The following is a 27175-nucleotide window of genomic DNA, read 5'->3' as shown; positions in this document are numbered from 1 at the left end:
CTCAAACTCTCTGGTTGGCTTTAACTTCTTCAGCTGAAACATGAAGACAGTAATACTCACCGAGGCTACCTCAGAGGAGTGTATGCCAAAGTGCTTTGTAAACCATCCTGTACTTGACTAACAATAGACTGTGACTGCACTCTGAGCGCAGCGGGCGGTGGAACAAAAGTCTCCCTCCTTGTCAGGGAACCCATCCTTCCAAGCAAGGGCAGACAGAAGGCTGGAGGACGTGCAGAGCATTCCCTAAAGAAAAAAAAAAAAAACAAACTACAAGTGGGAGTGGAATTTCAGGCCCAATTCGTGGCAGCCTTGTCCTGTGCGGACAGAGGTTAGCAAAGAGGTGGGATATACTTATCATCGGGCATCCTGGGAGTCAGGGCGGTTCATGGGCTGGCAGGGAACAGTGAGCCTTCGTGAATCCGTCCACCCGCGGTCATCTGTGCCAAGCGCTCAAGAGGCTTCGTCAAAGGCATCAACAAAAAGGCATTCTGCAGTGGCCTGGTGAATATAACAGGGGCTCGCTAGGATGTAGGATCTTGTACTCTTTGGAATATTGGTAAAAATACCAACTTCAGCTTTAGTAAGCTTAAAACCTACTCTAGATTCTCCTCCTGAAAGTTCCTAAATCATAGACTTCAGTATTTACTCCAGTATTTACTCCCGAGCTACAGGCCTGCCTCTGTTCCTGGGGAACACATACATGGCAGGTGACTGCCTCGATTTTCCCACCTGGAAAGTAGGGATAACATTTAGACCCAGAGGGGAAGTGGGGGCGTCCAGTCCAACCCATGCATTTCACAAAGGAGGACGCTGACGCTTGGGAGGTGAACTGAAGAGCACGCAGCTAATGAGAAACCAGGGCAGGATAGACTCTAGATTATACCCCAGATTCCTGCGCCTCCCACCCACCTGCTTCTTCCAGGGGTCTGCCCAGGAAAACAGGAACTGGCCGAACGGGCTCCATCATCCCGCCAGCTTCAGAGGAAGACACCAGGGAAAAAGGCAGGCCCAGCCTTCAGCTCTGTTGGACTCGGCACCCAAGATGCCGCCCCCAGATGGTTTTCAGGGGGTTTCAAGCTTGAGGATGTGAGCGATTCTAGGACGGTGAGGAGGATCCATCCAAAAGCACTGGAGAGGGCAAAGGGCACTGACAATGAAAACTAAGAAGCGAGAGCACACAGGAGCCCTTCGTGGTGGAAGTTTCCAGCACCTCCTCGGGCCACAGTCCTGGAAGCACAGCGACAGGTCCATGGGCCACGACCTGTGCAGTCGCAGGGCCCGCGCTGGGTTTAATGCCCTGCTTGTCACCGTTTGGGAGTTCGCAGTGGCTCACCAGCCAGGAGCCTGGCATTTTCACTTTGCACTGGGCCCCTCCAACCTCGCAGCGGGTCCCGCTTCATCACCCCCAACCCGCACCTTCAAGGGTGGTCCGTCTACGCCGCCCTTCCCACCCCACCCAGGCCGGCCTGTGGGCGTGGGCGGGGGCGGGGGGTCCGGCGGGGAGCGGTGCTGACAAAATGGCGGGGGGCACTGGGGGCGTCGGGCCAGGGGCCACCAACCCGAGGCCCCTTCCAACCGAGAAGCCAGGGTGGCGGCGACCCGCGGCCCCACCCAAAGCCCGCGCCGCCGTCCGTCCCGCGCGGACTTGGGGCCCCCGCGGTTGCCGGAAGCGGATTGTTTCCCGGGAGAAGCCGGGAAGGCGCGGGTCCCGCAGCGGGAGTCGCCGCCGCACCGTCCGCCTCCGCCCGCTGGGCAGGTCCCGCCGACCTCGCAGCTGAGAGAAAGTTTGGGACCGGTGACTAGCGGGGCGGCCCTCAGGAGGGGAACCCCGGCCCTGCGCTCGCCGCGGTCACGCGGGTGGAGCGAACAGCCCAGACGCCACAGCCGGAGCGGGGTACGCGGCCGCGAACGCCGGATCTCGCGGGGGGCGGGGCCACGGTGGAGGAGGAGCTACGGACGAGGGGCGGGGTTTGAGCGGAGGCGCTGGTTCGGACATGAGACTATGAATAGGCTAATGATGCGGTAAGCTACCGTCAGGGTTCCATAGTGTAGTGGTTATCACGTCTGCTTTACACGCAGAAGGTCCTGGGTTCGAGCCCCAGTGGAACCATGGGTCCGAGGCTTTTTCTTTCCACTTTCAATGCTCTTTGAGTGTATGGGCAAGAAAATGAATGGGCAAGAAAATGAAAAGCAAGACGAAGTATTTTTCTTTCTCCTTTAAAAATAGTATTTGCTTTACTTTTCTATTGGGGGACATTTAAATTTTTTCTCTATTTTTAATTTTTTTGGGGGGGCGTATTTTTCTTTTCTTAAGATTTTATTTATTTATTCATGAGAGACACAGAGAGAGGCAGAGGGACAAGCAGGCTCCCTGCAAGGAGCCTGATATGGGGACTTGATCCCAGAACCCTGGGATCAGGACCTGAGTCCAAGGCAGATACTTAACCACTGAGCCACCCAGGTGCCCCGGGGGGCATATTTTTTTATCCCAGAAGCATGATGACAAATAACCCTCTCCTCCCATCAGCAACAGCAGAAGTGGGCGCCTGGTCCTGTCGTGGTCCCCAGGACGGCCCCGCCCCGCCCCAGGCCCAGGCGGCCTGGGAAAACCCGGAGCTCCCGGGAAGCAAGACCGCCTTGGCGGAGCCTTCCCCTGTGGCCAGCACAGACCTGCCCCTCAAAGCCTCCAACTGAAATAGGCAGGGCGAAAGCACTTGGCCTGCGGTTGAATTATTACACATTTATTATTATTATTAAAGGGTTAATTTTTCATTAAACTCTAAAATGCAGAGCGAGGGAAAATAGTCCTTTTCTTTTTAATACAGAGGTAGAGCTTGTTGAATAGACCTTCCTCTGCGTAATGACGAATCCATACACGGTAGAGAACAAATGTCAGGCTTGGAGACACCCAGTAAATACTGACTGAGCGTTCCTCTAGCTCCTTTTTGTCCCTCTTTATAGTTCATTACACTTTCGGGGGGGGGGGTCAGGGGGTCATTATCTTTTTCTATTGGCCTTTTTCATCTTTGACAAGAAGAACGAAGGGAAGGTGGGCCCCTGGGGGTTGCGGTGCAACAGTGGTGGCCCAAAACCAAAAAGGGAAGGCAGAACTCGGCATCCCTCTCCGCATTTTCCACATCGTTTGCCTCAGACAATGTGTACATTTGCATCCTTTTCTAAATCAAGAGTATAACACACGATTGTCCCTGTTATCACAGTCGTTGCACTAACTTGTTTTATTTTTTTATCATCCTACCCATGTTTAAGTGTACAGTTCAGTAATGCTAAGCATATTCACATTGTTGTGAAAAAGGTCTCCAGAACTTTTTCATCTTGCAAAACTGAAACTCGATGCTCATTAAACAACTCCCCTTTTCGCCCACTTTATTATAATTGGCTGTATAATAATAACAACTAATTATGTCTAGCACTGTTTTAAGTATATATGTAATCATCCCACTTGAACCTCAAACTAACTCTATGACTTAGGCATTATTAGCATCATCTTATAGCTGAGAAAGTTGAAACACAGAGACCTCAAGCAACTTGTCTAAGGCCACATAACAAGTGGTTGAGCTGAGATTCGCACCCAGTCTGGCCTGGGGATCAGTGCTCTTAACTCTACCTCCTGTGCTGAACCCCCTGACCTTGGCCATGTGGATTGTTTCCTATTTTTTGTTATAAATAACACAGCAAGGGATGTCTTTGTGCGTAACTGTCTCCTTCTCCCAAACTGAGTATTTTCCTGAGTGAATAGGTATGAGCACGATGCCAAGTCGCTTTCTAAGAAGGGAATGCATGTCGCTTTCATAGAATTTGACAATGTTAGTGCTTATTTGGCAGGAAATTGCTCAAGGTCACCTCCGAGAAGATGATAGCAAAGAAAGGATTAAGAGCTGGGTCTTCTGATTGTAGTTTCTCTTGCCCTCTACTGCTTCCCTTCAATTTAAAGCTAGTATAGGGTCGCCTGGGTGGCTCAGTGGGCCAAAGGACCAACTCTTGGTTCCTGCTCACGTCAGGATCTCAGGTGGTGGGCTTGAGCCCCTCACCTGGATCCCTGCTCATTGGGGAGTCTGCTTGGGAGTCTGTCCCTCCCCCTGCTAGCCCTCTCTCTCTCTCTCTCTCTCTCTCTCTCTCTCTCAAATAGACAAATCTTTTCTAAAAATAAAGAAAGCATGAAACCCAGTGTCTTCCTTTGCTAAACCGACCTCAGTTGACATTAGATTCTTCTCTGAGACTTCCTCGTCGAGGCAGGTAACTATGTGGGTTAACTTCGTAGGGCTCAGCCAAAGCCCTAAGAACTAAATGGAATAAGATGCTTAATGAGGCCAGTGCTCAAGTTAAGCCCCTGCCCCTGGAGAAGCTCTCCACTTGGATAAGGTAGAGCTGCGGCCAAGGACAAGGGGAGAATGCCCCGCAAGATAGAAGGCTTCTTGTTTTTACTTCTCTTCGGCTATGAAGGTATGTGCTGGGCAACCATTAGCATTTACCAAATACTGAATAGTGCAACTGAATTCGTAATTTTGCTGATTCACAGAAATGCAACCTGAATAATTAAAATATCACTGTATCATTAATTAGCAAGGCATGCTAATTGGTCAAGGGGCATTGTTAATGAACAACAGTTGTCTTTACGTGGTCGTGGTTCTCTTAGTTTCACCGCTGGCTTTCCGGTTCTCTGAGGAACCTTCTAAAGTTCAAAGGATGCTTAAAATGGGACAGAGAGAAGGAAGGGTCTCAGAAACTGCAGAAAATAGCTATAGATCGCAACCACTAATAAGAAAGTGCGGTGTACCCTTGAAAACTTTTAGGAGTCAGAGTTAGAATGACTGTAGAATTTAATCTTCCAAACTAGGACACTATTGAGAGTGGAAGAGGATGCTATTAATAATTCTGCTGGACAACAGGTGTAAACCAGGACTGTCCCCGGGCAAATCGGGACGTGAGGTCACTCCGGTTTAAATATGGATTAACATAACACGCCGACTACCATCAACTCTAATAGAAAGCATAATCCAACTGAGAGTCAGGAATCTCCAAAGACTCTAGACACTCAATCATTTTTAAATTTCTAAATATGGCCCTGGCAGGAGTAATACGCTTAAATAAGGGGAAATTAAAAACAAATCTCTGAAATATCACCCAATTCAGCTTTTAAATTCTCTCTTAATTTGAACTGATAGTCCTTCATGCCTCTCTTGACTCTCAAGGACCTGTTAGCTCAGAATTCCTTTTAAGGTTCATTCTGAACATTAGAAATTAGTTGAGTGTCTTCTCCGGGGTGATCGTGTATTTAAGCGTGTCACAGGAAATAAGTAAGGAGGGCAGGAAGGTGGAGGCCTCTCCATTCTGCAAATGACCTGGTGGACGGACATGACACCACTCACACAAGTAGAGTCAGAAGCCCTGCTTTAAATCACGTTCCTCTCTGCCCTCTCATTAGACATTATTGGTAGAGTAGTGATTTCATGATCCCCCAACCTCATGACTTTTGGTATTTCGTCCCCTTTCTCGGTATTTGGAAAGATCTGTATGACTGTAATCCCAAGGTCATTTTGCAAACCCAAATACATTCCTAAGTAGGGATCATTGAGACCAGCTGTCTGGTTTTGTCCTCACTGCAAGTAAGAGTCAGCGGCTTGGCCCAGTAACTCTCAATACTTTAAGGTGCTTTGGGTGTTTTGTTGTTTTTCCTTTACTCCTTGCCCTTTCCTCAGCAAGAAAATCTAAACAGAGCCTTTCAAGGCTTAGAGTCCAATACTTCTGGTTCTCTGCTATCCATAGGCCTCATCCTCAGATTTCTCTTCTGTGTGATCGGCATTGAGATTCATCCATCCACCCATCCGTGCATCCATCCTTCTGCTCATTTTTGGTCGGTTTGTTACAGACTCTGTCCCTTGGTTGCTGCTGTGGCCCAGGACCCATAAGAACTTGACACGCAGGACACATCTTCGTTGCTTTCACAGTGCTGAGTCTAACTGTGCTCTGTGACCCTCAAATAGGAAGAAGCCCTTGAAAAGTTTACCAACCCATTTTTATATTAAACCTGCCCATTCGGGAGATATTTGTAATAAAAGACACGCTGTCAGGAGGCACAGAGCACAGCACTCTTTCCTGTTCTATTGCTTACCAATCTGTGTACATGTTTGAGGAGCTCCAGAAATTTCCACAAAGAACAGAAAATACCATCTGGCTAGGTAGACTGGAATATGGTCCACTGGGTGGTCCAGTGACCATTTTATGGTCAGTGTGGCTTGGTGACCTATGTGTGCTCTACCCTGAGCTAGAGGGATCCCTGCTTAAGAGACAGAGGGAAAAACACAGGAATACAGGATGTGGTTGCTGCACTTCATCAGCTTCCCATCCAGATAGAGAATCAAGGCCAACGCACAGGGGGAAAATGTTTTCTATTGCACGACTGGGAACCTGAAGACAAAGGTTCTTTGTCTAATTTACCCTTCACGGTTTCTGTTCCACAGTGGCAGTAGCTCCTTATTACAGTGAAATAAGATAAATGGATTGACTCCACTCACGCGTCGGATGAAGATTCACTTGGGAATGCACAAATGGTCATTGTAAAGCACTATCTACGTCTGATAACGGAGGCAGGCTTCTATTTATCTTATATTGTGCATTTTGGATTCAATGCAAATGATGATTTTTTAAAAATCTACCTTAGTAAAATAAAGAGGTCCATTCCTTGGTCATATTTATTATATATATTAAAAAAAAAAACAAAAAACCCGAGCCTCATCTTACAGGTGTGTCTCCTTAGCAGGCGTGTCAACCATCAGAGACAGCAGATTTTTTTAAGCAGCTTATTGAGATATAATTTACATAGCATTAGATTCACCCATTTGAAGTGTGTGATTCAATGGTTTTTAGTATATTTATAGATTGTGGAGCACACAATCCAATTTTAGAACATTTTCATCACCCCCTCCCCTAAAGAGACCGGTAGACATTAAGCCCGTTTCCCCCTCTCCCCAGCCCCTGGCAACCACCCATCTACCTTCTGTCTCCATAAATTTGTCTATTCCGGACATTACATTGAAATGGAATCATACAACATATGGTCTTTTATCTTTCACTTAGCATATGTTTTTGAGATTCATCTGTGTTGAAGCATGTACAGATAACAGATTTACCCAGGAATATGCTTGTAGCCATAAATAGCAACATTTTCACACCAGGACAGTTTCCTTCTTTCTTCTTCTTCGAGAGGGACATCATTGCAGCCTGCTTTCTTCCTGTGTCTTACTCTTGTTTTTCAAGGAAGCTACTTACTGACAGCTTTTGTCATTCATAATTTTATGCTTTCCTCCTCAGCTTCATCTGTTTCCATGGGAAGGAGAGCTCTGTATTTAGTGACATCCATCAAAAAGACTCAAAGGGTCTACCTTTTGTGTGTCTAATGCCCACTCTTCCTCTTGAGCTTGCAAGGTACATTTTGAGACACAGCAAAAGCCTGGACTTTTCTTGCTGTGGTAACAAGGGTTTCCCCATGGAGTGGCCCTTTGGGCAAAAGGGCAGAATGGGCCCATGTTGCATAAACCTAAGATCGGCGAGTGGGAGGCATCTCGGACACTCTAGTGGAACCCTATAATGCGGGGAGAAATCTCAAAAACATTCCACGGAGGGAGAAAAATATGCAACCACACAATCAAAATCTTTTTTCTTCTTTTTTCCTTTAAAGGCTGACCTGTTTTCTCTCGCTCACTGCAACAATGTTATTTTCTGGTATTATAAGATGTTGTACTCAAACACGCTTTTGCTTTTGCTCGCCAGCTTTTTGGTGATTAAATGATTTCGGGGACTGTACAGCCATGTTGCTGCTCCTTGGTGACAGCTTTTCCTGTAAAATGCTTGTTGTTCCTTCTCTCTCTGCTCATTTCCATAAGGATCTGGTGCCTCAGATCCCCAGGCTGCCTATAGACGAACATTTTCTGGAGAGAGGAGCCTGGGAGGGAATAAACATCAGAAATCTGCCCAACATCTGACTGAACACAGGCAGTGGTTCTGAAAGCCGGCCTTCCTCTCAGGACTCTTCCTCTCCACCGGGGCACAGTGGCAGAGCCCCCCCACACACACACACCCCTCTGCCCTTTTTGCCTTCTGCCTTGTTTCTGCAGATCTTCCACCTGCAGCCACAGGTGGGTGGGGGACAGGGAAAGGCCCGAAGTCCGCAGCAATTAGAGGGTCTCATTTGATCTCTGGGTTTGCTCAGTTGCGGCTGCATAAGCCTTCCTCAGTGACACAGCCTCTGGGCCAAACTGATTTAGTTATTAAGGCCACACTGTCAGTGACCCACATGCTTCCCTTTGAATCCCCCCCTCCCCCAAAGGATCTTGGCACAATTGACATTTGTCCAACGGACAGGGCCTTTTTGCTTCTTGAAGATGGGATGGAGCCAACGGCCTCCTGGATTAACGACCCCCAAGTCAACTAACTAGATGCCAATTGCTCCTCTGCCGTTTTGGGGGGAGCAGCTGCAGGACTGTAGCTATGGGTTCACGTGTACATCCACTGCAAGGAGCACAGGGTGACCCTCAGCCTGTCTGAGCTCCAGGAACTTCCAGCCAAGTGCCCACTCAACCTCAACACTCGCATGTCCTATAGGCCTCGGGAACAGAACATCTTCACTCCATGCCTTGCCATCTCTGTTCCTCCTGGAACCTTCCCCTCTGCCAGTAAATGGCAGCTCTATCCTCCCAGTCCCTCAGGCCTTGAACCTCTCTCTCACACCCATGTCATCTGTCAGCAAATACCATTGGCTACCTTCCAAAGATGGTCAGAATCCAGCTACTTCTCATCACCTCCACTGCCACCAGCTGGGCCAAGCCATACCGTCTCCCCTCTGGATGACTGCACTCACCCCACTAGGCTCTCTGCTTCCAGCTTGCCCCAGGCAATCCAGTCTACACTCAGCAGCCAGAGGGAGCCTTCCAAGCCCTCACCTGACTTGTCCCTCCTCTCCTCGAACCCCTGCAAAGGCTTACTCAGGCTAAATGCCAAAGTCCTCATGTGCCCACAAGGCCCTGCACGGATGGTCTCCCATAGCCCGCACTTTATCCCTTCACCTCCTAAAACTCTTTTATTCACCAGCTCCAGCTCCAGAGTCTCCTTGCTCTGTCTAGAGCACACCAAGTACCCACCCAGTACCCACCCAGTACCCACCCAGTACCACCCACCTCAGGGTCTTGACACTTGCTATTCCCCCTGCCCAGAATGCTTTGCTCACAGGTCTCTCACCTCTTTCAGGTCTTCACTCCAACATCACCTTCTCACTGCAGGATATTTTATTCATTCATTCCTTAACCCTCACCACCCCCAGCCTAGACTGCACATACCCTAAGAAGGCGGATCCCTTTCCTATTTAGTTAACTGCTATATCCCCAGTACCTAAAGCCGGGCTTGGAATACAGTACATACTCAATGAATATTACTTAAAGAATAAATACTTTGGGACCAGTCATCATCAGGTATCTTTTCTATCAACTTCTATAATTGTACAGGTGCTTAGATACACCAGTGCACAAGAAGGAGGTGGAACACAAAGGCCAGAGCGAGCAGTGAGTTGTGCATGGGGGCCAGAAAAAGTCCTCTGCACGGGGAAGGGGATAAGCAGGCAGAAAAATTGGAAGAAATTTTAAAGCCAAGAAACCATACAGACATGCATGGAGGCATGAAACAGCCTGGCACACCTGATGAATTGCAAGTAGTAGGGAGTGAGAAAGATCAGTTTGGAGAGGCAGGTGGGAGCTAGATCATGGCAACCCCTTGAGAGACACATTCGGATACCCATTTTAGGGATGAGGAAATGGAGAGACATGGCCATACAACTAATAAATGGGAGATGGAACCTGGAGCCTTGCCATGAGGACCCACCAAAGGGTCTGCAGCAAGAAAGTGACACAATCAGGTGTGCATCCCATTCCATTGGCAGCACAAAGGGTGGACGAGGCAAGGTCTCTCTTCAGCAGGGAGTGTATGGGGGAGGTAGTGGGGGCCTCACGCAGGAAGCAATGGGCGGCTATGGAGAGGCAAAAGGCCCCTGCTTGACACTGGGTGTGGGAGTTTAGGGAAAAAGGTGACTAAGACAAGCCCCAAATCTCTGGATGGGATGCTAAGTGGATGGCAAAGCCATTCAGTGGATAAGAAATAAAGGAGAACAATTTGAGGAAGGATGTAATGAGTTCGGTTTTTAAAAAACCTTTCTATTGAAGTATAGCATACGTACTAGGATTTAAGTATGACAAACCTACAGGAAAGTACAGGTGAGTGTATAGCTGAGTGAATTTTCACGACTGAGCACACCCATGTAACCAGCACTCCGAGCAAGCCACAGAACGTCTCCAGCCCCCCAGAGAGCCTTCCTGGCTTCCTCCCTGCTCCAAATGTGACCAAGACCCTAACGTCTAATGGCATAGATCACTTTTGCCTGCTTCTGTACGTTTCAAACGGATTCGTACGGTGTGTCCATTTTAGCATCTGACTTTCCACTCTGCATTGTTTGTGAGATGCAGCTGTGTTGTAGCATGGAGTTGCAGGTCATCCACTTTCATTGCAGTTTAGTTTTCCACTAGTGTGAATTTGCTACTTGTAGCCATTCTACTCTTTTTTTTCTTTTTTACAGAGAAAAGGGTCATGTGGGGGGCAGAGGGAGAGAGAGAGGGAGAGAGAGAGAGAGAGAATCTTAAGCAGGCTCCATGCCCAGCATGGAGCCCAATGCAGGGCTCAATCTCATGACCCTGAGATCATGACCTGAGCCAAAATCAAAAGTCTGATGCTTAACCTACTAAGCTACCCAGGCACCCATATCCATTCTACTCTTGATGGGCATATGAGTGTTTCCAGTTTGGAGTTAATACAAATACTGCTGCTGTGCTGTGGGTAATCTAGTAGGTTTTTGTTAGTTGGAGAACATATGTATGCATTTCTGGTGGGTAAATACGAGTAGAATTGCTGGGTCATAGGGCACGTGTATGTTCCACCTTAGTGTAAGCTGCCAAAAATAGTTTTTCGAAGAAGTCAGACCAACTTATATCCCCACCAGCAACATATGAGAGTTCCCATTGCGCCATGACCTTGTCAAGACTTGGTTGGGTCCGGGCACCTGGGTGGCTTAGTGGTTGAGCATCTGCGTTTGGCTCAGGTCATGATCCCAGGTCCAGGGATCAAGTCCCACATCGGGCTCCCCGTGGGGAGCCTGCGTCTCCCTCTGCCTGTTGTTTCTGCCTCTGTGTGTGTCTTCTCTCATGAATAAAAAATAAAATAGTAAAAAAAAAAAAAAAAAAAGACTTGGTTGGGTCCAATTTCAAATAGTAAGAGACATCTATGGGGAGATAGCCGGTAAGCCATTCAAAGCAAGAGTTGGAATCTTGGGCTTAGGAACATTTATGAGGTGAGAGGATCTTCAGAGTGATGGGAGAACCAGGTGAACAGTGTGATGGAAGCTAAAGGAAGATAGGCGGATTGAGAGCATGTGGGAGCATGAAGACATACGGTCAGTGTCGGGAAGAGTTCATTGGATGTGAAAATAAGAACTCAGTACTTCTTTAGCCAGCACAGGCCTTGGCCCCCAAGATGGCCCTACTGACCCTCGTCGCTACCTGAGAGGATCAACTCTGCCCATAGCGGGTAGCCCAAGGAATCTCTAGGAATGAATAACCCGTGAATGAGGCCCAGGAGAGACAGCAGTTTGGTGACCACGGGTGAGGGGTAGCCCTGAAGTGCTCTGACTAAAAGATATGCTCCCCTGGACTCCCACCGCAGCTTGTGCAAACCTGGTGGAGTACTCACCACGTGCGTCACCCAAGGGTCTGTCTTCTCCTGGGTCCTCCAGGCCCTGTGTGCAGAGAGCGACGCTTCTGTATCAGAAGGCCCAGGCCCCGGTGCGGTGCCAGGCTCACAGTGGACATGAAAAAGTGGTTTGCAGAAGAGCTAAATATGTATTATTTAAATGAAGGCACAATTTGAAAAAGAGCACTTTTATAATCGTGACATGAAAGATGAGACCAGGGATCCCTGGGTGGCACAGCGGTTTAGCGCTTGCCTTTGGCCCAGGGTGCGATCCTGGAGACCCAGGATCGAATCCCACGTCGGGCTCCCGGTGCATGGAGCCTGCCCCTCTCTCTCTCTCTCTCGGGGGCTCCCCGGTGCATGGAGCCTGCTTTTCCCTCTGCCTCTCTCTGTGTGTGTGTGTGTGTGTGACTATCATAAATAAATTAAAAAAAAAAAAAAAAAAAAAGAAAGATGAGACCATTCCTTTACTCTCTAAAACGGTCTGAAAGGTTTTTGGGGGGCATCAGATTCAATTTTTAGATAGGAAAGTGGTTAAGGGGGGACTTTTATTTCCTATTGTCTACACTCAAGTTTCGTTCACGATGTTTATACTAGGTAGGTGTTGCTTTTATGATGAGGAAAGAATTGAAGGCATCCACTTTGGAAAAAATGGGAAATGGAGCTTTGGTGCTTATTAATCCTAAATAACCAAAATATGTCATGGAGGCGGGGGGAGAGGGCTAGGAATCAGCTCCTGAATCGCACATTTGGCAGACACCAGGGATGATGATGATGATGATGATGGTGATGATGATGAAGGGTTAGTAAGTAAAGGGAAAAGCAAGCACTGTTAATGTCAAACGTAACAATATAAGTGTCGATTGTAAGCATTGTTTACATAGTAGGTTCTCAAATATGTTTTTAAAAATACACATAGAAAAAAGACTGGAAAGATTTACACAAAAATGTTAACAGTATTGCCTTTGTGATAAGAAATACAGGAGCGTTTTTTTTCTCTTTGCTACACTAATGCATTTTCCAAAATCCTATAAAGAACAAGAATAATATGAGCATCTGGCTGGCTCAGTGAGTAGAGTATGTGACTCTTGATCTTGGGGTCGTGAGTTGGAGCCACACTTTGGGGAAGAATTTACTCAAATAATAATAATAATAATTATCCTTGTCTGTTTCATTTTACTGTCCCTAGTTTCTCAGCATCTGTGGAGGTTATTCCTGGCAGATATTTACTTAGTTTGACTTCTTCCAGAAGAGGCTTTGTTAACTTTTATGCGATTATTTCCATTTCACTTTTCCATGGAATGGATCATTTTGTTGAATTTGTTTCTTTTTTTAACCTGATTTTCCCCCCCTTTTTAACCTGATTTTCCCCCGCTCTTGTCTTTTTGCTTAGCCACCCTGGGATTATCATCTACTGAGGTATGTTGCAGTAAGAAAGCTGTTTTATTTATTTATTTATTTTTTTATTGGTGTTCAATTTGCCAACATATAGAATAACACCCAGTGCTCATCCCATCAAGTGCCCCCCTCAGTGCCCGTCACCCAGTCACCCCCACCCCCCCGCCCACCTCCCCTTCCACCACCCCTTCATCGTTTCCCAGAGTTAGGAGTCTCTCATGTTCTGTCTCCCTTTCTGATATTTCCCACTCATTTTTTAAGAAAGCTGTTTTTGAAGATTGTCCTAGCTGAAAATAACGTGTAGGATTATCACTTAAAAAAAAAAAAAAAGGTATTTTTTAAGATATTTTATTTTGGTGGTAGCAATGGCACATTTTATCCAGGAAAGTTCAAGATTGCTGTTTTAATGAGAGGATGTAAGTAAACCAGGTCTTAATACAGGTGGTATAATCTTGAACCCATTACCTTTTAAAGCTGGATCCCTAAAAGGGACCTCCAGGGGCAGTGAGAGCCTGACCTTGGCCTGGGGCTCCCCCAGCCCCTGAAGATCACTATAATGGGGTGAACAGTGCTCCCTGCATGAGTGTGTCTGTGTGATTATTAGCTGGTCACCCACAGTGGTGGACATTTGTTTATCTGGACTCAAAGATGAGTGGCAACTGTATGTGTTAAGGCTGAACTAATCATCCAGTTGTGCTGCTGTAGTGCAAAAGCATGCATAGAATACAGGTGATGAATGAGCAGGGTTTTTGAACACAAACTTTTCCAGTGGGGCTCTGGCCAGAGTTGCCTTTCGCTGTGACTGACACTCCTGCCCCTCTGGCTTCCTGCAGGATGAGAGTGAGGACCCCTGGTACCAGAAAGCGTGCAAATGTGACTGCCAAGGCAGTCCCAATGGCCTCTGGTCGGCTGGTGCCACCTCCTTAGATTGCATACCAGGTGAGTGTCCCCTCTCCTTAGGGCACCCGCTCCTTGGGGTGTCCTCAGGAACACTGTTTCTCCTTTCTCTTCAACCTGGCTGAATTAATCCCCCTGAACACACAGTTGGCCTCTGAGCTTCAAGTCACACAATGGCCACTGTTCCAACATACCACACGGATGGCAGTGTTTAGAAACAGCTTCTTGCATCTCTCCTTGGCCTACGTAAGATGGTGAGCTGGCACCTATTTTCAATGAAATAGACTCACGAAATTTATGGAAATGAATCAATGGCAGGAAGCGGAGCATTTTGAGAAGAGTACAGGCTTTTGAGCCAGAAAGACCAGAGTTGGAATCCTGGCTGCCTCATTTCTTAACTCTAGGACTCCCACTTTGGTCGTTGTCTGTCAAATGGAGGTCATAGTACTGTGTCCGAGGGTTTATTGCTCACCAAACAACCGTGTGCTTCCCCACATTCCCGCCCCCTTATAGTCAGGTGGCGCCATATGAGCAGTTCCAGTCAAAGTGAGCAGTGTCTCTTCCAAAATGAGCATTTAAGGGCCGGTACTCAACTCTCTGGCTCTCCCTTCCATGCTTGAGAAAGTGCTTCCTCCTTCAGTGTGGGTCCCGGGGGGTTAAATGGAGCAGAAAGGCCTTCGAACCTATAATGGACAAGTCACCTGAGTGAAAAATAAACATTTGTTGGGTCAAGCCTCTGAAATTGCCAAGGCAATTTGTCCTGCAGGCTAACATAGCCCTTCCTGGCTACTATGAATGTCTCCCTGTAAGCTTCATGCCAGCAAACTTGGTCTGCAAACGGCGAGATGCTAAATATTTGTGACTTCGTGGGTCACAGGGTCTCAACTCCTCAATTGGGCCATGGTAGTGCGAAAGCAGCCATAGACAATATGTGAATATGTGAGCATGGCTGTGTTCCAATAAAACTTTATTTCCCAAAGGAGGTGGCGAGCCACATTTGACCCAAGGGCCACAGTTTGCTGACCCCTGCTCTGAGGAGTTGGTTTGCGGAATACATTGGATGAGGCATGAGAGCATCTTGTGTGGCACCCAGCCAACTGTAGTTTAATAAAGGGCGGCCCCCTTTCTCCCCCCCCCACTGTGAGCTCCCACTCTGACTTTCCGAGGCTTGGGGACCCTGCAAATACTTGCCAAGCTCAGTCCCTTCCATGGCTCTGAGCCTCTTTTGCTTGAAACTGTCTTTGTCACCCCTCTCCAGGGTCACGATGGTGCCATGCCAAGTCATTCACTTTACATAATCGCCTAATAATAGCTCCACTAGAGACAGTATGTGTGTACATGTGTGAGCTTCTCTTCATGATTTCATTAAATTTGTATTAAAATAGCGAATGGCGGGGGAGGCGGGAGAGTCTATCATGGCCTTTACTGCCTCCGTTCCCCTATGTACTAAAGGGCTAGGAGTGCTTTGTGGACCCAGTCTGTTGGGAAGGAACAGCAGGGGCCCGGGAGTGAGGAAAGCAGCAAGTGCTGCTTGGTTTGGTGGCTTCCACCGTCCGGCCCGCTGTGTTCCAGGGCGTGAGCTCCTGCCACCTCTCTCGACTGGCGTGATGTCCAGTCAATATCGAAGTACCCTCCTTAATAATCCATTTAAAATTCAATTCCACCTTTTTCCATCATGTGCCTATTGTGTGCCAGGCACCGAAGGGAAGCTGAAGACAAGGCATCAGCTCCACCCCGAAGGAGTTGCCCGTGCGGTGGGGACAAATGTCCTCTTCACCCAGAGACACGAAGACCGCCTGGAATTCCAACACCAAGTTCTTTCTACACACAACTCGAAAAGAGATTATTTATGCAGACTGGCTTCATTGACCCCATCAGCTGTGAAGCTGAGGAGGCCTGTCTGTGTGTTTGAGGAATGTGAAGTCCACCGGGGTCCCCCAGGCTCTCCCCCCACACCTGCTGAGATCAGAGATTCTTTTAGCTTAAGTGGTGTCCTCTCTCCACCATTTTGGGGTTTGTTTTTTGCTTTTATTTTTTAATAGCACAGATATTTCCAGGAAGGAAAAAATGCAACCCAAGTGTTAAAGGGTTGATTCCTTGGAGTTAATGGGTTTTTCCACGGAAGAGATGATTCAGGGCAGCAGGACTAGCTGCAGTATTCCAGAATTCACTTGCCCCTTAGTGCCTCAGATCCTCACTGGAATGTGAAGAATGCTGCTTGGTTCCTCTGCACCCTGAGATTCAGTGCTTCCATCAGAGCCTGCCTTAGGAGGGAAGAAGAGCCTAGAAAGTGCAGAAGAACAGGAGGGAGGGTCACTCAGAGCTGCCAGGGGGCCTCCCCAGGTGCACACTGGCTGTTACTGTCCAGTGTCGCCATCCACGGAGAAGAAGGTGACTGGCTAGGTGCCTTATGGCCTCCTTAATCTTCGGCTTAACACTATGAAAACGACTAAAAGGTCTGTCTGTCTTCCCCAGTCAAACTGAGATTCCCTTGGCACTCCGACAGGGGCAACAGGGTAAGGAAAGTATCACAACATAAGAAAGCCAATGATTTGTTACTGCTTTACCTTTATTCTAGATTTTATATTTCTATATTATTTTCGGGTTTCCACTCTATTCCATAAACATTATTCTGTACTGTACTACTTTGCCATGTATGTTCAAGTCTCGTACACATGCATAGTAATAGTTCACGTCTCTCTTGTCAAGAACGTCCCTCAGCTCTCCTTGGGTTTCTCTAGGTTAACGTTCTGTGTAAGCACGTCTGGCCTTCAAGCCTCCCAACGGAGAAGCCACCTACTGAATAAGGAAGGCTAGCATGCTAAGTATAGTCTGGGTTAGCAGCACATTTTGAATATGGCTTTATTCCTGGAATGATCAAAGCATCGCTTGCTCAGAGAAAAATGTAGGTTTTCCCTTGAAATGAATGTAGAAACGTTCTTTTTCTACTTAAGATGAGTGTGAAAACAGGCTTCCTAGCTACACTAACTTCCACTGGGCAGAAAACGTGGGAAGGCTATATTCTGTGTAAGTGTGATGACGACCCCCTTAATTCCTCCAGCAACATTATTTGTGTTGCTTGATCCTACTTCATACTTAGAAGACAGTTTCTTTTTGCTCAGGGCGGGTGGGGGGGTAGGTTCTCTGGGCTGGCCAACCTCTATTTCCTCCCTGAGCTTTCTGCTTCCTGTTTCTGCTGTTTTCTGCGCCTCTGCCTAGCGGCCACCCAAGACAGATGATAATCCTTGTGGAGCCCTTCCTTCACTGTCCAATCTAGAACTATCAAGTGCAGAGCATGTGCAGGCATCCTGCTCGGCCCAGAGCATACAATGGTGAGCCAGACAGACCGGGGGAGCTGGCAAGTCCATCATCACAAGGACGGGGACAAGGGACAGGAATGGGGTGTCTGGGGAGGCCGCCGCTGGAGTCCCTCACCCAGCTCAGGGTAGGAAGGGGAAGTGTGCAGAGATCCCAAAGATGAGTAGAGTAGGCTGGGTGAAGGGGGAGGAGAGGGGACAGGAGTGTCACAGGCAGAGGGAAGGCCTCCAGGCCTGCATGAGGACCAAAAGGGAGCTCAGCCAGGACCACAGAAAGGGGGTGGGGGTGGGGGTGGAAGAGGAGGCAGGAAAAATAATAACATATCTTGACTGCAGCTACCTCCACAGCACACAGAGCATGCGAAATGTCATATTTCCCACTTCTCCAAGCTTAAATAACTCCAGTTTGAGGCCTCCTTTGTCATGGCCTGTGAGGAGTCTAAAGACAGGATCCTTAAAGGTCCTTCCTCTCTCCTTGGACTATAGGAAACCCGCAGGGGCTTCAAGGGCTGCCTGAGGGTAGCTCTCGGCCTGGCCTACGACCCCCCTTGAAGGTAGACACTTGGTGGCGGTTCTTCTCCCTCTGAACCAAGCTCAGCCCAGTCCCGGGAACCTTCCCAGGTTTCCCAAGGGTGTCTCCCTGACCCCATCCATGGTCCAGCCCCTTCAGAGGAAACGTCCCTGCTGAGCTCAGGCCCCTCCACGAAGAACCCCCTTTCCCGGACAAAGGCCAAAGCCCAGAATCTCCAGTCACTTCCTCTAGCGCAATCAGGTAATTTCTGTTGAGGCCTAGATCCTCCAAATCCATACATCTGAGAGATATTATGCTATCAACAGCCTTTTCCTCTCTTGAATCACACACACACACAAACACGAGTGTGCGGCTTATTCTTCCTGGAGCAAGAGGAGCCCAAATGTTTAGAAACATGAAGCTGGACTCCTCCTCGGGGGAGGGGATGATGGGGCAGGACAGAGAGGGGTGGAGGGGGTTAGATTCCTTTCCGGGTGAGTCTTCACCAGAAAGACAAACATGAAAAACTCAAGAAGGCGTCAATATATTCCCACAAATTCACCCTATTACACCAATATAGTCTGTTGCTCTTGGCCAGCCACGGCAGGCTCTACTCTACAAACATTAATTCATGTAATCCCAGCGACGTTATGAAAGCAGGTACTGTTGTGCCCATTTCACAGATGAAGAAATTGAGACCCAGAGAGGTTAGGCAGCTTGCTTACGCTCACACAGAGAGTGGGATCCAATCCCAGCTCACGCGGACTCTAAGCAGGCATCCCTGACCTTGGCTGCCCGTTACAATCCCTTGCAGCTTTACCCCTAGCCAGGTCCTACCCCAGACCAATGACATCAGAATCTCTGGGCGAGTGACCTGAACATTAGCACTTCTGAACTCCCCAGGTGATATCGAGGCTGAGACCTGTCAGAGAGTCTCTGCTTTGTGCCCTGGGCCACACCACCGGGTTTCTGGGGTAGCAGCTAGAGGCACCAATGCCTGAGACAGGAGCACTGGACAGGGGCAAGCTTGGAGCTTGGATGCTGAAGGGCTCAGTTTTGGATGCTTGGGTGTGAAGGATTTTGGGCTCACCCAATGGAATCGTTCACCTGGAAAATGGACAATGGCTAGATAACGCTTGGGGCCTGAGGGTCAGGCACTGACTCCCAGATGGCAGCTGAAGCCAAGGGGATGGTGAGATTGTGACTTTCCTGGAGAGCGTGGGCAGGGTCCACGTCTAGACCTCACTGGCCTCCAAGGCCATTGCCATGGGCTAGGTCTCCGCAGGTTTCCAGCCCACTCTTAACTATTAGATGGGCTAATTGGAAAGAAATGGCAAAAGAATTGTGAGGGGGAAACAGAGAAAGAGCAAAATGCCAAGAATAAAGCAATCAGGAGTGGGCTGATGGCTTTTCCTTCCCCTCTGCTCCCTCCCTCCAAGCTATCGGTGGGGAGGTTCAGGATGGAGGGGCCTTAGAGACATCCACAGTTAGAATTTAACTGACAAACTTGAGCCCCACTGAAACCCAGCTTTCTGGCGCTGGGACCTCGTCCCTCCTTTTGCTGGCATGGGCTTAAAGGGGAATGGAGGAGGTGGAGAAGCCCCTGGGGCCACGGGCACTAGGCCCCTGGATCTGCCAACCAACAGACGCCTTCCCCTACAGGCCAAGGCTTCCAAAGTGCGCTTCGTAAGTGCGTTTGTTAAAAATGAGGGGGCTCCAGGGGTGAAATACTGGAAACCGCATCCTTAACAAGCCCTCCTGATGATTTGACCACACAGGGCATGATCAAGTGGCCCATAAAGCACTCCTGTTCTCTCTCCCAGCAATTCCCTTTTTTTTTTTTACGTGAAGAAAAGAAATATTTAATAAACACCAAGTATTAATACTCCATATACTGGCAGGAATAGGCAGTTCTTGTTCTTTAAGAGGTAAAGCCACCTTTAGGGACAGGAGTGGCCTTCATGGGACTCAGAAGTTTCCAGATGAAAGCCTTTATGTCCTACTGATGCAAGTAGCAGGTTCTAATTTTGTCTGCTCAGCAAATATTTCCTCTCCTTCTCATATTCCTCTGGGAGTATGCAGCCCACCCTACGTGAAACCAATGGGGTTGACCTAAAACATCCCCTGGTTACTAAAGCATGAACTTATGGCCCATCCCTGCTCCATCAGCATAGTCTTTTAATAGGCTCCGGAAGCCTTGGGTACTAGATAAACTATGAATACTGTCCCCTCCCCTCCAGCCCCACCGAGCTGCAGCTACTGGGGAGGGGGGCGTGGGGGGTGTGTGTTGGATCTTTCCCTTTGGTGCCTTGGGCAGAAAGGTGGTGAAGCCTCCTCGTCAGAGGCCTGAAGCTGTCTTTCTGTCTTCAGTCTCTGAGGACAGGGCATGGCTACCCCTGCGGGCATTCTAGTGTCAGGATGGATGGCAGTCCAGCTTTGGCACGCTTCATTCTGTCCTACTGACTTTTGAAAATTATCCTCCAGAAAGACCTCAGCAGTCATCTTACTGTTGGGAGGTGATGATGCCCCCAGTAAGTGTGTTCAGCTCTTCAATCTGAACTCAAATTTACACATGGAAAAAAAAATTATTTAACCTACTTGATGTTTATCGTTCACAAGCAGAAAACTGAATGTATTTGTATAAGTTTATCATTTATTTTTCTATAGAAATTTAGCTAGAACCTGTGATTGATTATAAGAGACCCCATTAGTGGCTTAATAAATTAGTTCTGTTTTGACTCCTGTTGCCTAAGGATATCAGGGCTGAGGTCTCTGCAGTTCTTTTGGCCTTCCCCCCATTGTGCAAGATGGCTACCACTGGGCCAGCCATCAAGTCTTCCTTCTAGGTCACAGGAAGAAAGGAGGGGTGAGCAAAAATTGATCAGAAATCCCCAGCAGACATCATCTTATATCTCAGAGGTCAGAAATTGTATCATGTGGTCACTTCTAACTGCAAAAGAGACTGGGAAATGGTTTTTTTTTTTTTTTTTTTTTTACTGGTTACATGCTGCCCAGCAAAATTAGGGCTCTTTCATCAAAAACAAGGGGAGAATGGATACTAGGCTGGCAATTGGCAAAAGTCTTTGACCAGGTAACCCAATACTAAATGTAGGAAATACATGAAAAGCAGCAGGCGGTTAACATCTAAGAATCAGCTTTGGCTATTCTTATTTGGAAAAAAATAGCTCCTTTCAACTGTACCTCATTCAACAGTCGCTCAGGAACACTTCACACACACACACACACACACACACACACACACACACCCTTTTTTTTTTCTCTTTAGACTAGTGAGAAAACTGCAATTTACAAGTGAGAAATCAGTCTCATATATAATTGCCTTTCTTGCCTCTCACCATTGTTTTGTTTCTATCATTAGCATCATATGCTGCCCGAGGGACCTGATGTCATCTTGCAGGACGGCTAAAAGTGTGTTCATGAGGAATATAAAGAGTATGGCATTTAAGTATGATATTTCTCTGTGAACCTCTTGGTTTTTTTTTAAATATCTAAGTTTGTGGAGGAGGTGAAGTATTTCTCAGCGCCCCCCACCTCAGGTTGCCATAGAGCCCCTTTCGTCTGCTTTTATGAATGTTGAGTCTCTATGGCAATCCTTTTACCTCATCTTCACTCTCTTCTCATAAGAGCAGTAAGTAGGTTGAAGATCCATCGTGAACTGCGCTGCCAAGCAAAACATTCTCCACCTTCCAAAGCGCAGATGAGATGGTTTGATTTGTCATTTTTGTCATGTCGTGTTGGTTGAGTGTTGTGATGTGATAGGAGCGTTTTAATGTGTGTTGTCTTTTCTTTTCCAGAATGCCCGTATCATAAGCCCCTGGGTTTCGAGTCAGGAGAGGTTACACCAGACCAGATCACCTGCTCCAACCTGGATCAGTATGTGGGCTGGTATTCCTCATGGACAGCTAACAAGGCCCGGCTCAACAGTCAAGGCTTTGGGTAAGCAGGGCAGGTGGCTCAGGTGATTTTTTTTCATGTGATTTGAAAAATGTACGTCTTTGTAATAAACGAATGGCAGAGTGCATTTATTTATGTCTTCAACAAAAAGTCATTGAATGCCTTTCATGTGCAGAGGACTGTGGACAAGGTGGATAAGGTCCCAGCCTTCAAGAAGCACACAGGTTAGAGGGGGAGAGGCACTCTAAGCACATAATCACACAACTGATCATTTAGTGAGTATGATAAATGCTGTGGAGGAGACACAGAAGAAAGACCTGATTCATTTGAAGTAGGCAGAAGTCAGATAATGAAGTCATGTTAAGGATTATGGCCCTTATTTTAGGCATAATGAGAGTTTCTTGAATGTGCATTAGTTAGAATACAAGTTTGTGCTGCTGTAACAAAGAGCACCAAAGTACAAAGTAAGTAACATGGAGGTTTATTTCTTGGTCATCAAAAAGTTTCATTAGAGGGACACCTGGGTGGCTCAGCGGTTTAGCACTGCCTTCAGCCCAGGGTGTGATCCTAGAGACCTGGGATCGAGTCCCATCGGGCTCCCTGCATGGAGCCTGCTTCTCCCTCTGCCTGTGTCTCTGCCTCTCTCTTTCTCTCTGTCTCTCATGAATAAATAAATAAAATCTTTTTAAAAAATTAAATAAATACAATTTTCATTAGGCAGTGAAGGGTTATGATGGCTGATGGTTCCAGACTCATTCTGCCTTGTTCTGTCATCCTTCACATGAAGTTTCCATCTTGGGGCCCAAAATGGCTGCTCTAGCTTCCACTATCACATCTCCTTTTAGTCAGTGGGGAGAAAAGAAGCGTAGAATACACATACTTTTCTTTAAACGATACAAGCATAATCATATTGGCTACCTTGTCCACACCCCATTCATAAGAATTTGGTCAGATTGTCTCACTTAGCTACAAAGGGAAATACGAACTCTGCTGGGTGGCTATTTGCCCAGGTAAAACTCGGTGGTGGTGGCAGGGAGGGTTCTATTCCTAAAGGAAAATGAGAAGAGAATATTGGGAGACAATTAGTAGATTTTATCAGAGAAAGATTTGAAGTTGGGGAGTATTAGGATCATATTTGTGTTTTTATAAAAATCTGGGTCCTGTGGGGGTGAACTATTTAGTGGTGGTGGTGGTGGTGGGTAACCCAGGGAGACTAGTTAAGAAAGCTAGAGTAGCAATCATCCAGGCAAGAGCTGAGGATGATGTGGGCAAGAACAGCACCAGGGAAATGGAGAAAAGTAAATGAATTTGAGAAACATTTGAGATGGACTCAGTAGATGGATTGGATGTTTGAAGTGATGGAAAGGAAGGGGCCAAGGATCTCTCTCAGATGGGTGGCATGAACACTAGGAGGATGGAGGTAGCATTCTTTTTTTTCTTTTTTTTAAAGATTTTATTTATTTATTCATGAGAGACGCACAGAGAGAGGCAGAGACACAGGCAGAGGGAGAAGCAGGCTCCATGCGGGGAGCCCGATGTGGGACTCGATCCCAGGACCCTGGGATCACGCCCGAGCCAAAGGCAGACGCTCAGCCACCTAGCCACCCCGGTGTCCCGGATGTAGCATTCTGAGATGGATACTGGAAGGAGTGGTTGGGGTAGAGAGGATTAGTTTACTCTTGGACAGGTTTCATTTGGGATGCAGTAAGGCATTTAGAAGTTGTCTAGACAGCCACTGATACTCAGATTTTGGAATTGAGAAAAGGTCTGGGATGGAAGTTAAAAATTCAAAAGCCACCCAAGGAGCAAGTCTAGAGTGAGAAGAAAAGGCGGCCAAAGACTCAGTCCCAAGAAGCTAATTAATATGCAAAAAATAAATAAAAACCTCAAAGGGGGAATGATAGGTTTCCACAATTCACGAGGGATAGAGCTAAAAAAACAAATCAGTTCCTTCAATGGTTAGTTTGCTTTACGATTGTTAAAAGCCCTTCCAGAGCCCCTTGGCTCAGTGTTGGGCACATGGGAGACCCTCTCTGAAAGCCATAAATGACAGTACCTGAAGGGGAGGCAGATAGGTATAAAGGGACTGAAATTAGGGTAAGACTCACGGAGAAAGAGACATCAGGAGAGACTAAATGAAAAGGGAAGGGGGCTGGCGGGTGCAATAACCATGCATTTTCGTGTTTTGAAGAAAGACCTGTTCAACCACACCCCAAAGGTGATTTCAGCTACACTCAGAGGCCCTTTGACAAATCGGTTGAATCTGGCCAGTTTTCTTCGGGCAGCGGAGATGCAGGGAGAAAGAGAATGGTACAAGGGTAACAGAGGCTCGCCCCTTCTTGGACACGGGCCTCTTGGTGCTTAACTGGTCGCAGCTCCGACTGCCTGCGCACTGCAGAGCTTCCTCAGGGGCTGGCAGCCCCTCAACGGGCAGTGCCTCTCAGCTCCTTGGAGGTGCTCGTGGGAAAAGGCTCCTGGTGATTTGCTGTGTCCCTGGCAGGTGCGCCTGGCTCTCCAAGTACCAGGACAGCAGCCAGTGGCTACAGATCGATCTGAAGGAGGTCAAGGTGATTTCAGGAATCCTCACCCAGGGGCGCTGTGACATCGACGAGTGGATGACCAAGTACAGCGTGCAGTACAGGACGGATGAGAACCTGAACTGGATTTACTATAAGGACCAGACAGGAAACAATCGGGTAAGTTGGGCTGAACCCAAACTACCTTCAGCTCACACTCTCTGGGACTTCTTCCCGCTCCCGTCCTGTCATACCACTGACTCCATGACAAGGGAAGTCATCCATGCTTCTTCCCCACAACATGGTCTACTCTCTGACAAGGCAGGTGTCTTTTCTTACTGTATCCTGGGTGCCTAGCAGCTTGTTCGTGAATGAGCACCACTCTTGTGTACAGAAGAAATCTTTGCCTGAATTCTCATATCAGCTTATAGTTGCTTAAATAATCAAAACTGGCCATTTGGACTATTCCAAGCTCACTGGGCCACTGAACACTTTGCTGCATGGGTCTGACTTGACCTATTATTGATGTGGGTAGGTCCTTGTCCATTTATGTAGATATGGCCTCTTACTATTGAGACGGATGGCTCGGAAGATTTGGACAATCCAGCAAGTTAGCCACTGAACTACATAAATGATTAAAATGACTCCAGCAGTGCAGACACAGAGGAACTTAAGCCCTTGAGCAGCACCTATGTATCCTACTAACCTCTAAGGGCCAAGCCCCAAGTCTTGTTCACCATAGACTGAACATAGTAGGCTTGTAATTAAGTGTGTGTGTATATACATGTGTGTGTATGTGTGTTTGTGTATATACATGTGTGTGTGTATATATGTGTGTGTATGTATATTTGCAATGAATTAAAACCTCACTAGCTGTTTGGAAATGTTAACTATCCTTTTGCCTGAGAGTAAGGACTTCTGAAGCTAATTTGGACATTTAATCAGATTAAGTAGATATGTGTGGCTGAAAACCAGAAAGCTTTGTACTCTCTGATGACAAGTTATAGAGAGAGATAGATATTCATGGGTTGAGATTTCAAGGGGTTTTATTGAATACAATAGGAAAAGCCATCTTGATATTTCTACATTTTATTTCATTTCTGCTCTCATTAGTTGGCTTTTTCAAAAAGAAATAAGAATTCTTTTTTAAGTCCTGTCTGCATTTCTGAAGGCCTTGACGGTTCTTTGCAAAGAGGCATTCTGCTCAGGCACTTGTACAATCTGGAGGAGCCTGTTCCATCCTCCCTCTTCACCTGTCCCCCGACTTGAAGAGGTTCAAGGGAAAAGAGCTGAGAGAAGGGGATGTGGGATGTTGCTACTGGGAAGAGGGGCAAGATCATGGCGTAGGAGGTCCTTTTTGTTTTGTAGATGGATGAGGCCAATGTGGCAGCCAGATTTCTTTCAGGGAGACAATCCCAGAGAGAAATGAAATGCTCCAGTGTCATCAGGCATAGCACCAGGACTCTAGAAAGACTGCAAAGAATGATTTCTTTGGAAATGCAGCCAACCACATCACCTTTTTGTGTTACAGCCAGGGCACTGTGCTATGTTGCGTCCTCCCAAAACACTAAACGACCCTTTTTCTCTCTACTTTGGGTACTGCATTCTCCCTTCCTTATTTTTATGTCTTTTTCTTTTCCAGAAAGCAGTTTTCCAAGTCTATTTGCCATTTCTATAGATGTAGAGATGTGCAATTAAGCTTTGGCTCACAACTTCAGAGCCAGCACACTCGAGCTTTTACTTGAGCCCCACTTTGGATACCTTTGTAATACAGGACCATTTCTCTCATAAGCATGATGTGGTCCTTTTCAAAATTTGTCAAAATGCAAAGGATGAAAACACAAAATTGGCAATAAGGATCAGGAGGTATTTTCTATAAGTGCCATCCAACAGAACATTCTGCAATGACGGAAATGTTAGTACCTGTGCTGTCCAATATGGAAGCCACTAATCACATATAGCTATGGAGCACTTGAACCCTAGCCAGTGTGACTGAGGAAACTGTTATCTAATTTTAATTCACTTAAACTTAAAGAGCCACATGTAGCTAATGCTTCCATATTGGATGGTGCAGTTCTAGATGTCCCCACAGAGTGACTCGGAGAGGCCTAGAGCATGCACAGATGCGAGGCTCTAACATGCAAATTCAGATTTTGGGCCCTGGGGACGGGGGCATGTGCAATTCTCTGAGCCTTAACCACTTGCTGAGATTTCCCAAACTTAAAGGTTGGGGCCAGGGGGATCCCTGGGTGACTCAAAGGTTTGGTGCCTGCCTCCGGCCCAGGGCATGATCCTGTCGATCCGGATCGAGTCCCACATTGGGCTCCCTGCATGAAGCCTGCTTCTCCCTCTGCCTGTGTCTCTGTCTCTGTCTCTATCATGAATAAATAAAATCTTAAAAAAAAAAAAAGGTTGGGGCCAGCTTCAGATAGGAATTGTTTGTCCTTTTCCATCCCCTGATGTGATAGCAACAAGATTTTCTCTCTCTTTAGGTCTTCTATGGAAACTCAGACCGAACCTCCACAGTCCAGAACCTTCTGCGGCCCCCCATCATTTCCCGCTTCATTCGGCTGATCCCGCTGGGCTGGCATGTCCGCATTGCCATCCGGATGGAGCTGCTAGAATGCGTCAGCAAGTGTGCCTGAGGCCTCCTTCAGCTCCACACCTGCCCTGGGGGAGGTGGGGGGGGGGTAGGGGTGGAGGGCTCAGAGCAGCCTGCAGGGGAACCCTGACAGGGTTCCAACAGGGTGACAAACGCAGCTGTATTTTACAAGCTCTTTTCAATGCAGAGCCTGGCAGAAATAATTTCTTTAAAAAAA

At 47.4% G+C, this 27175-nt stretch overlaps 2 protein-coding genes and 1 non-coding gene across 3 annotated transcripts in view; 2 read left to right on the top strand and 1 right to left on the bottom strand.

Annotated features, from left to right (window-relative positions):
- Positions 1–964, bottom strand: part of PPEF1 (protein phosphatase with EF-hand domain 1) — a 122779-nt gene extending 121815 nt beyond the window's left edge. The window contains exon 1 of the mRNA XM_041740360.1: positions 910–964. Within this exon, the coding sequence (XP_041596294.1) occupies positions 910–964 (55 nt within the window). The remainder of the gene's footprint in view (positions 1–909) is intronic.
- A 1073-nt stretch (positions 965–2037) lies between these two features.
- Positions 2038–2110, top strand: TRNAV-UAC. Its single transcript has one exon. It is a non-coding gene; the product is annotated as a tRNA-Val (tRNA).
- A 2299-nt stretch (positions 2111–4409) lies between these two features.
- Positions 4410–27017, top strand: RS1 (retinoschisin 1). Its single transcript, XM_041741594.1, has 6 exons — positions 4410–4461; positions 13196–13221; positions 14034–14139; positions 21741–21882; positions 24341–24536; positions 26849–27017. Exons 1-6 carry the CDS (start codon positions 4410–4412, stop codon positions 26999–27001), a joined length of 675 nt encoding a protein of 224 aa, XP_041597528.1. The 3' UTR covers positions 27002–27017.
- Positions 27018–27175: the final 158 nt, after the last annotated feature.

The sequence above is a fragment of the Vulpes lagopus genome, chromosome X (genome assembly GCF_018345385.1).
Source record: "Vulpes lagopus strain Blue_001 chromosome X, ASM1834538v1, whole genome shotgun sequence".
NCBI lineage: Eukaryota > Metazoa > Chordata > Mammalia > Carnivora > Canidae > Vulpes > Vulpes lagopus.
This window is presented reverse-complemented; position numbering and strand designations above follow the sequence as displayed.